Raw genomic sequence first — 10813 nt, forward strand, 5'->3', positions numbered from 1 at the left:
GAAAATCATCAAAATTGCACTTAGTTGCAATACTGTACAACTTCAGACAGTTGCTTTCTCCATCTATCTCTAAAGTCTGTTTCGCTGCTTTTCCATTTGCATCTTTTGAAATTTTGGAGATCTTATCGACATAGTCTTCAGCCATAGGGCTCCAAAAGCCAAAGTGTTCAAAAACCAGTGGAATACATGTTGTATCAGATCCTGCTATAGACTGCTGTTGACCATATTTTGTCATTTTGCGTTTTTCTCTCAATTCAGCTGCATAACCTGATAGTTTGGCAGCTGATTGTACGGTGTCACAAGAATGTGGATGAGCAAGTGAAATGTCCAGGTCTTTTGTCAAGTGTCCAGTGGGATCATATGTTGTTATATCTGGCCTGTTCTCACAGTCAGTATACCTATTTCTTGGCTCAACTTGATGAGGAATATTTAACTAGTCTAAACATTTAGCCCAAGTTGACACGATTGTATTGTGTTGCCATACTGGGCCACCGACAAACTTGCAGGTCAATAGATGATAACCATGTTGATCAAGGCTTCTACCACAATCACACTTGGTAACAATCTGGGAATATGGTAAAGGAATGCCAAGTCAAAAATGCTGCCACACGAAATTCTGAGGACTTTAGAACAAATTTTGGTGCTGAAGGAATAGCTTGAAGCGATGATCCTGCTCCACATCCCTGACATGACCTTATCCTTGCAGCATGTTTGACAGAGGATGCTTGCATAACACATGTTGCTGCATTCCCTTCAGCATATCCAAGCCAGGCGATTTTGGAGTTTTACTGGATTTGCCATAAGCCCAGACAAAGACTGAAGTATGAGTGTCTCTTCATCTGATCCTAAGGTGGAAGGAAGGCTTGCTTATTGCCTTGCAAAGATGCTGATAAAAAGGAGGTGGACTCGCACAGTTGAGGCTGTCACATAGATCTATTCTAGATGGAAATCTTTGAAGAATCGTGCTCATTGAATAGCACCATGAACCCACAAAAGCAGCAGCAGAGATTTATGTCAAGTTTGTAATGCCAAAACCTCCCAACTTGATCTTAAGAGATGCTTGCTTCCATGTCAGCTCGTCAAGTGCACTCAACCCCAAATTGCTGCAAACATATCTCTTGATAGCTGATCATCAATGTGAGAAGCTTGGTGTAAAACTGGAGGAGGCACACACCTTGCTAAATGATTCAGTGTAGGCACATGACAGCACTGCAGTAAGAGAAGTGCACTTTGAGGATCATTCAAGTTGAGCAGTTGAGAACAAAGGCCTTCACCTGCGGCCGCTGATTTGCTAATCTAGACTGGACATAAGAATCATTGCCAATAGGCACCCCAAGGATATCAACACCAGACGATACTATGGGAACTGAGAATCTGTTTACATTATTCTCTTTGGCTGATGGCAAATATAGTTCACACTTTCTATCACAAATTTTCAGGTTGATTGTTTGGAACTCTTTCTGTAGATCAGTTAGCACTGACTCATACTGTTGACTATAGCCAACCACAAAGATGTCATCCAAGTAAGCCAAAATAGTTAAATTGCTGTGCTTCTTTTGAAGCCTATTGATAACTGGGTGTATAGACAAAGCAAATAGGAATGGACCTAAGGGGTCACCTTGGTGAACCCCTTCTTCTGATGGAATAACTGACACAGATTTACCATAGAAGTACAGACAGACAGACAGACAAACTAAAGCTGAACTCAGTAGATTGCTTGTATTTAGTGTTAGAAATGTAACATAGAGTTTGTGTTTCAATAAATGAAATTGACAGAGACAGACAGACAGACACAACTTGTAGTTAAGTAGTTTCTTTTAAGTTTTATCCCCCATATGGGGCTAATGTATTATGTAGTAATTATTATGTGACAGACAGACAGACACACAGACAGACAGAAATTAGAAAGCAAACATCCTTTCAGGTCAAAGAATGTCGCCTCCCCTACTGCCCCAGGCAAAGATTCAATCAGTCTGTCCAAGTCCTTGTGGTTTGATGCCATAATGAGATCTCCCAGGGGTCAGTACGGGCCTTTCTGCAGCTGGTTGGCGATTTGAACACTTCAAGGCTCTTGTTGAAAACAAATCCACAGCTGACTACCTATTCTCTGCTTGTTCAATTATAGCAAAAGGAGCTTTGCCTTTTGTCGAATTACAGAATTTTACAGAATTACAAACTGCACATGCTCATTACCAATCGCACTTACAAATCATATGTAATATAACGCGCGTTAGAAGGATAGAAATAATGTGCTGAAATTATTTAAAAAACAGAAATGCATAACGCCTTACACATCTGCATAGTTAATTAATTTAAAAATTTGCCTCGCATTCCAGACACAGTATTCATCACGTGACCTGTTGCGACATCTACATGCATCATTGATGCGCACACTCGAACATGAAGGGCCGCTTTACCACTCTGGACGTTCGATCTGTCATTCCTGACATCAGACAGCGGTGATCGTATTGAAAGCTAAGTGTTGAAGTGATGATGTGATGGAATGTGATGTGTGTAGATGTGTTGGTCAACGTGTGATGAATGTGTATGATATTGATTCGAAGACGTATCTCATTAGAATGGTGAAGTGAGTAGATTGATGGTGGTGGATGTGGGAGACGTTAAGAAAAAGAGATAGACAATAATAGACAGACAGACAGACAGACAGACAGACAAAGTTTGGGCCAGACTAGAATGTAGTAGTGTTGTTCTTTGAAAATATATGTATTGACAGACAGATAGATAGACAGACAGACAGACAGACAGATGGACATACATACATACATACATACATACAAACAAATACTATATAGTCATTATAGAAATCAGTTAGTTCTGCATTAGTTTTAGTTTACTTCCTGGTGACCAGTTTGTATAGTCACTGAACTTCTTTTTGTAGCATTGATGTAAGTCGTAGTGATGATTTATGAAATTATATGTATGGACAGACAAATAGACAGACAAACAGACAAGTAGACAGACAGACAGACAGAAGAAATGATCTTTGACTGTCAGACAAATAGATGGACAGGCAGACAGACAAATAGACAGACAGACAAATAGATGTAAACAGATGAACAGACAGACAAACAGACAGAAAAATAGACAGATAGACTAATGGACAAATAGATGAAAAGAAACCAACAACTCTTATATAATCTATTTAGACCAGATGAGAGGCTTGTTCTTCTCATTGAGTCAGGTATCCGCATCCACACAACGGAGTTTGAATGGCCGAAAAATGCCTTTCCATCCAACTTTGCAATGAAGGCAAGAAACCTAAGACATTCACACATGCACACACACACACACACAGGCGCTCACTCACACACACACACACACACACACACTCACACACACACTCACACACACACACACACACACACACACACACACAGACACACACACACACACACACACACACACACACACAGACACACACACACACACACACACACACACACACACACACACACACACACACACACACACACACACACACAAGAAACTCACCAACATCCCATCAACACGTCATTCCTTGTCACTCCTTTCATTCTATAGTTAAGGAAACATCTTCGCTCAAGACGACTTGTGAAGGTCGAACAGTTGGGCATCGATCGTATCATTGACTTACAGTTTGGATCGAATGAGGCCGCATATCACTTGATAATCGAACTATATGACAGAGTGAACACAAGAAATTTAGAAAAAATGTTAATTGATATCAATTTAAGGATGTCTTGTTGTAGGGTAATATTGCGTTGACTGATTTTGAATACACGATTTTGAATTTGTTGAGAGTGAGGACGGATGCTGATCAGGATGTGAGGTTTGCTGTACGTGAGAGGTATCCGATTGAGGCAGCACAGCAACCGGACCTGCTTATTTCAGAGGCCAGGTTTGTATGTCTGTTATTTATTTGTTTGTTTGTCTATCTGTGTGTCTGTCTGTCTGTTTGTATGTTTGTTTGTTCGTCTGTTGTTTGTTTGTCTGTTTGTTTGTCTGTCTGTTTGTCTGTCTGTTTGTCCGTCTGTCTGTTTGTCTGTTTGTTTAACTGTCTGTTTGTCTGTCTGTCTGTCTGTTTATGTGTTTCTCTTTTTGTTTGTTTATTTGTTTGTCTGTTTGTTTGTCTGTTTGTCTGTTTGTTTGTCTTTTTGTCTGTTTACTTGTATGTCTCTGTCTGTCTGTCTGTCTGTTTGTCTTTTTGTTTGTCTATTTGTTTGTCTGTGTGTTTGTCTGTATGTTTGTCTCTGTCTGTCTATCTGTTTGTCTGTCTGTCTGTCTGTCTGTTTGTTTGTTTTGTCTTTTGTCTGTTGTCTGTCTGTCTGTCTGTCTGTCTTTTTGTTTGTTTATTTGTTTGTATGTGTGTTTGTCTGTATGTTTGTCTGTTTATTTGTTTGTCTGTTTGTCTCTGTCTGTCTGTCTGTCTGTTTGTTTGTTTGTCTTTTGTCTGTTGTCTGTTTGTTTGTTTGTCTTTTGTCTGTTGTCTGTCTGTTTGTTTGTCTGTTTGTTTTCTTTTTGTCTGTTTACTTGTTTGTCTCTATTTGTCTGTCTGTTTGTCTGTCTTTCTGTCTGTTTGTCTGTGTCTGTGTCTGTCTTTTTGTCTGTTTATTTATTTGTCTGTCTCTTTGTCTGTCTCTTTGTCTGTCTGTTTGTCTGTTTACATGTTTGTCTCTGTCTGTCTGTCAATACATATATTTCTGTCTATCTGTCTGTTTAATTAACTAGTCGTTTATATGTTTGCTTTCTCACGTTTCGTTCACACATCAGCAGCAACTCTTCAACACAATATCATGTCAAACTTATAATCACTACTAACTACTATACTCATCTGCTTCTCTGTTTATCAGACTTCTCCAACTGTTAACCAACAGTAAAGATGGCGACTCTGTCAAACGTCTTCTCAACCCTCACTTTAGTCAGTACAATTTCATGTTGACGTTTCATCAATGCAGCAAAATCTTTTATTTCTTTCTGTTTAGTTTATGGTCCTACACTTATTGAGCATTCACTCTTACAAGCTGGTTTTCCTGCTGATGCAAAAGTAGGGAAACATGTTGATGTGACTGCAGGTGCCATCCATTGTTGTATGATTATTACATTAGTAGTTATTATTAATAAATTAGTAAGATTATTTTATTACCAAGTATTAATTATTATTTTAATTAATTTATTGGCATTGATTAATATTAATTATTAATATTTAAGTTAATATTCATTACTTGATAGTAAGAGATCTAGATTATTTAAAATGCGTGGGTGTGTCTTGTAGATATTCGTCGTATTTTATCTGCTTTGTCACAAGCGGAAAAGTTCATTCAAGAGGCTGGGACACGAATTATGAAGGTGAATGGTGGTTTGGTTTCTGGTGATTGTTGGTCAACTTGTAGACATTTGTGTTGTTGTGTTATGTGTGTAGGGTTATGTGGTGCAGAAACAACAAATTAAAGCACAAATAGGCGAAACAACAGACACAACAGAAATTCTCATGTAATTACTTTTACTTAATTAGTAATAATAATTATTATTGATTCTAATTACTTTTCTTAATTAGTAATAATAATAATTATTGATTCTAATTACTTTTCTTAATTAGTAATAATAATTATTGATTTTAATTACTTTCCTTAATTAGTATTAATAATTATTGATTTTAAATACTTTCTTAATTAGTAATAATTATTATTGATTTTAGTTATTCTTGAATTAGTAATAATTAATATTGATTGTTAATTACGTATCTTTATTGATTTAATTGTTTTTAAATTAGCAATAATAATTATTATTAATTTTTAATTACTTTTCTTAGTTAGTAATAATTGCTAATTAAGTAAAAGTAATTAAAAATAAATAATAATTATTTATTTTTAATTATTTTTTAATAAGCAGTAATAATTATTATTGATTTTTAAATACTTTTCTTAATTAGTAATAATTATTATTGCTTACTTTTCTTAAATAGCAATAATAATTATTGATTTTTAATTACTTTCTTGATTAGCAATAATTATTATTGATTTTTAAATACTTTTCTTAATTAGTAATAATTATCATTGATTTTTGATATGTTGTACTATTATGTGTGTAGATGTGATGGTTGGCATTTGATTGATTGTGTTGTGTTTAGATACGAGGAGTTTCATCCGATGTTGTTTTCTCAGCATGAAGCGAAGCCTCATATTGAATTTGAGACGTTTAATCAGGCGGTGGATAATTTCTTTTCTGAGATTGGAGGTCAGAAGCTTGACATGAAACAACTGCAGCAGGTCTGAATGTGTTTGTGCGTTTGTTTGTTTGTGTGTGTTTGTTTGTGTGTTTGTTTGTTTGTGATGTGTTTGTTTGTGTTTTTCATTTGTGTTTTTGTTTGTGTTTGTATGTGTTTGTATGTTTGTGTTTTTTTGTTTGTTTGTTTGTGCTTTTTTGTTTGTTTGTGTTTGTTTGTTTGTGTTTGTTTGTTTGTGTTTGTTTGTTTGTGTTTGTTTGTTTGTGTTTGTTTGTTTGTGTTTGTTTGTTTGTTTGTTTGTGTTGTATGTGTTTGTTTGTGTGTAATTGTGTTTGTTTGTGTTTGTTTGTTTGTGTTTGTTTGTTTGTGTTTGTTTGTTTGTGTTTGTTTGTTTGTGTTGTATGTGTTTTTTGTGTGCATTTGTGTTTGTTTTTGTTTGTTTGTTTGTGTTGTATGTGTTTTTGTGTGTTTGTGTTTGTGTTTGTTTGTGTTTGTTTTTGTTTGTTTTTGTTTGTTTGTTTGTGTTGTATGTGTTTTTTGTGTGTTTGTGTTTGTGTTTGTTTTTGTTTGTTTTTGTTTGTTTTTGTTTGTTTGTTCTTGTTTGTGTGTGTACATGCATGTGAGTCTTACAACATTATTTTTTGATCAGGAGAAGTCTGCCATAAAAAGACTAGACAACATAAGGAAAGACCACGAGAAGAGATTGACTGACTTAAGAGAGGCACAAGTGAGATTGTGAAGGCAACTTCCTACTGATTTGCTACGTGATAAATGTGATGGTCATAGAATACAGATGCTTACAGAGGTCAACTAATTGAGTCCAACATTGAGTTGGTAAGGGTTGAGGGTGAATTAGATTTGCTTGATTTGCACACACACACACACACACACACACACACACACACACACACACACACACACACACACACACACACACACACACACACACACACACACACACACACACACGCATGCACACACACCTTCAACCTTCAACCTTCAACTGCCCATCCACATGGATGATGGCGAAACGTAAAAAGCGTAAGAAAAGGAAGTCACTATCTGGTAAATACGTCACAAATCTAAATACATTGATGACATTTGTCTTTCTTGTCACTCTCTTGTGTGAATAAATGACCGCATCTGTCGCACTTGATTCCGACCTTTGCTCGTTCCTGGGGATTTAGGCGATTTTGTCCTCTGTTGCAATTGTGTCTTTTTTCCCTGTTTGTGACTTAAACAGTCGCTTGCAGGTAGTGCACAGCAGAGGCTGTTGGTCTTGACATCTGCTGGGATCAGCTCTGTCACGAGCCTTCTGACTACTTTGGGCATTTTCTAATTCTACTCTTGAAGTGACGATTGAGTTAATTTTGCTAGCACAGACGTTCTTCCACTTCTGCCTGTCCTGCTTAAGCTGGGACCAGGTGCTTGTTAGGCCAACCATTTGAAGGTCTTTTACAATCCTGTCTTTCCACCTTAGTCTGACCCCATGCGCTGGACGAGTTGATGGTAGCCACGCATGAAGCAGCTGCTTGGGCAGACGATGATCTTCCATACGTTTTAGATGACCAAGCCATCTAAGCCGCTGAGCCATCAAAGAGTCTTCTGCAGTTTCAAGATTGCCAAGATTGTGCCTGATGTCATTTGATGTGATTCATTCCAATTGTTATTTGAACTTGTCTATGCCCAGCATGAAACGTTGACATTGATTTGTAAATGTGACAAGCCTTGTAATATCTCTTCTAGTCACGGCCCAAGAAGATGACCCATACAGTAGAACTGATAAGACAGTTGACTGAAACAGCACATTTTTTGTTTCAGACATTACATGGGGAGACTGAAAGGCAGCTTCTTTTAGTGCTCCAAAGCACTTTCCTGCTTGTGCAATTCTTTCTGTTATGTCCAGGTCTAAGCTCAAATCATCTGATACGATTGAACCGAGATATTTGAACTGTTTTACGTGTTGCACACTGCGACCTGGAATCCCTATATCAATATCCCCAGCATCTTCAACACACAGTTTGGGACCATAAGTCATCAACTTTGTCTTTTCATAACTCACCGTCAACCCATAGCTTGCAGCAATCGAGGCAAAGTTTTGGATTGCTGCCTCTGCACTCTCTCGTGTTTCTGTTAGTAATGCTGAGTTATCAGCAAACTGCAATTCCATTACCATCCTGTCAGGAGCGTTCTTTTTTTGATATCCTCCAACCAAAGACTTGGTCATGTCATACTTGAATCTAATGCCTGTAGCTTTCACTTTCTCTCTCCACTCTCTCATGACACAGTTGATGTATATATTGAATAAAATTGGTGCCAAAACACATCCCTGCCTTAGACCATTTTGTACTTGAATTTCCTCTCCAAGGTTACCCTCATACTTGACTACCGCTGACATCTGGTCATGAAAGGATCGAACAACTGTAATTAGTGATGATGGAATACCTTCTTTCTTCAGAACTGAATAGAGAGCCTCTCTAGGTACAGAGTCATACGCTTTTTTGTTGTCCACAAATACTGCAAAACCTTTGGTGTTGTGCTCTCTTGTTTTCTCCATTATCTGTCGTAAGCAGAAGATCATGTCTTCACAACCTCTTCCATTGCGAAACCACATTGTGACTCTAAAAGACGAGTTTCTGCAAAGTCAGCTAGGCGACATTTGAGAATTCCAGCGACAGTCTTCCCAACAACATCTAAAAGACTTATTCCTCTCCAATTGTCACAGTGTTGGAGAGACCCCTTTTTAGGAATGGGAACTATGATTGCATCTGCCCATTTCTTCACAACACGTCCTTCTTTCCACACATCATGCACCAAGTCAAGAAGAGCTTGCTTGAAATTAGGACCACACATTTTACCATTTCTGGTAAAATACCATTAGTACCAGCCGCTTTGTTTGGTTTTAGCATCTCAATGGCTGACGTTAGCTCTTCCAAGTCAGGAAGGCGAGTCAGGTCAATGACCTCCTCTTGTTGTTTCAGGTTCTCTATATGAGGCAGATCAAAGGTAGTCTCAATGTTCAACACACCAGTGATGTGTTCAGTCCACCTCACTAATCTGTCCTCAACAGTTTCACACATGGCACCATCTTTTTGCCTAATTTTGGTGATCTGTAGTAGCCGAAGATCTGACTTACCATGTTGCATATGTTTCACACATTTCCACATATCTTTTGGCTTGTGTGATATTTGACTACCTAGAAATATGTACCAGGCATTTCTGGCACATTGTACCTCTCTTTGAACCAACTTTCAATTTGAGACGAACCTATCTTTTTCAGCTTGTTCTCTAGTTGACAACCATCTTTGCAAAGCTTCATTTCTATTGTTGATCAAAGGTTGAAGGGTACTGCTAGCGCTAACAAACCAATCAGGTGCATTCTTTTTGTCTGTGCCTAAGACCTTCCTTGCTGACTCCAATAGAGAACACCTCAGGCAAGACCACTTATCCTTCAAGGTGGCTGTTGAACTCCATGTAGATTGTATCATGCTGCCATCTCAGAGCAGAGATTTTTGTGAACAGCAGAGTCACTAAGCTTGGACACGTTGAAGCGTTTGGTAATCATATGCTTCTTCTTTTTTGACCGATGTCGTTGTCCAAATGCAAATTTGGCTCGAAGTAGGTAATGATCAGTCCAACAGTTGGCCCCTCGCATTGCTTGAGCATCCCAACAAAGTCTTCGATGTTTGCTTGGGACAAGAATATAGTCTATACAATGATACTGTTTTGTTCTTGGATGTTGCCAGGTAACTTGGTTCTTTGGTGGTTTCTGGAACCAAATGTTCATTACTGAGAAACCATTTGCCTGGCAGAAAGTCAGCAGTTGTTCACCTCTATCATTCCTGTGGCCTATACCACCACAACTGATCACATGTTGTAGAGCATCACAGCTTTCCCTTTCCCAACTGTAGTATTCCAGTCTCCTAATATGATGGTCTGATCCTTTCCAGGGGACTGATTGATTGCTGCCAACACATCTCAATAAAATTTATTGATTTCTTCAATGGAACTGTTTGCTGTAGGTGCATAAACTGAGACGATGTTCCATTTCTGGCACCTTCCAGGAGAGATTTCAAAAACTAGCTGCACAGACACAACACGAAAGCTTCATTGCTTGTATTGTTTTCCTCCTCGATTCCATGCATCTAGACCAGTATGTGCAAGGACAGTACCAACACCTTCTCCTCTATTACAATGTTCACTCACATTTGGTACTTCATGGCCTGCATGTATAATTGTATGACTTCCAAGGTCGTAGATGTCATTTCCAAACCATTTTGTTTCTGATATACCTGTTACAGCAAAATTGTATCTTTCCAACTCTTGAACCAGAAACCTCGCTTTTTGTAGAATGGTAGATCAGCCTTGTTTCCTTGCAGTTTGCAAATCACCCTCTTCATCTAGAAGACTGCGTACGTTCCAGCAACCAATATTCCAGACTAATGACCTTTTCCGGTTACGCTTCGTCCGCGTACTCCATGCAACAGCCTCCGCAAACTGGTTTGTACCAGAAAGCTGTGGCTTTCTCCTCGCTACTCCGAGGTTGCAAGCACTCGGGGCAGGTACAGCATCACCAGTGACATGCAGGAG

General features: G+C 38.3%; 1 protein-coding gene across 4 annotated transcripts in view; it reads left to right on the forward strand.

Annotated features, from left to right (window-relative positions):
• Positions 1 to 2393: 2393 nt before the first annotated feature.
• Positions 2394 to 10813, forward strand: part of LOC134179488 (ribosome quality control complex subunit NEMF-like) — a 19657-nt gene continuing 11237 nt past the window's right edge. For 3 of the 4 annotated variants that reach the window (XM_062646392.1, XM_062646394.1, XM_062646393.1), the window contains exons 1-12: positions 2394 to 2459; positions 2519 to 2587; positions 3168 to 3270; positions 3562 to 3687; positions 3750 to 3898; positions 4851 to 4918; positions 4983 to 5072; positions 5273 to 5346; positions 5420 to 5490; positions 6128 to 6266; positions 6873 to 6950; positions 7010 to 7057. In XM_062646392.1, the coding sequence (XP_062502376.1) occupies positions 2401 to 2459; positions 2519 to 2587; positions 3168 to 3270; positions 3562 to 3687; positions 3750 to 3898; positions 4851 to 4918; positions 4983 to 5072; positions 5273 to 5346; positions 5420 to 5490; positions 6128 to 6266; positions 6873 to 6950; positions 7010 to 7057 (1074 nt within the window). In that variant the 5' untranslated portion in view covers positions 2394 to 2400. Of the gene's footprint in view, positions 2460 to 2518; positions 2588 to 3167; positions 3271 to 3561; positions 3688 to 3749; positions 3899 to 4850; positions 4919 to 4982; positions 5073 to 5272; positions 5347 to 5419; positions 5491 to 6127; positions 6267 to 6872; positions 6951 to 7009; positions 7058 to 10813 lie in introns of those variants that run through there. The other variant, XM_062646395.1, reaches the window with a different exon arrangement.

This window comes from Corticium candelabrum, chromosome 5, assembly GCF_963422355.1.
Source record: "Corticium candelabrum chromosome 5, ooCorCand1.1, whole genome shotgun sequence".
NCBI lineage: Eukaryota > Metazoa > Porifera > Homoscleromorpha > Homosclerophorida > Plakinidae > Corticium > Corticium candelabrum.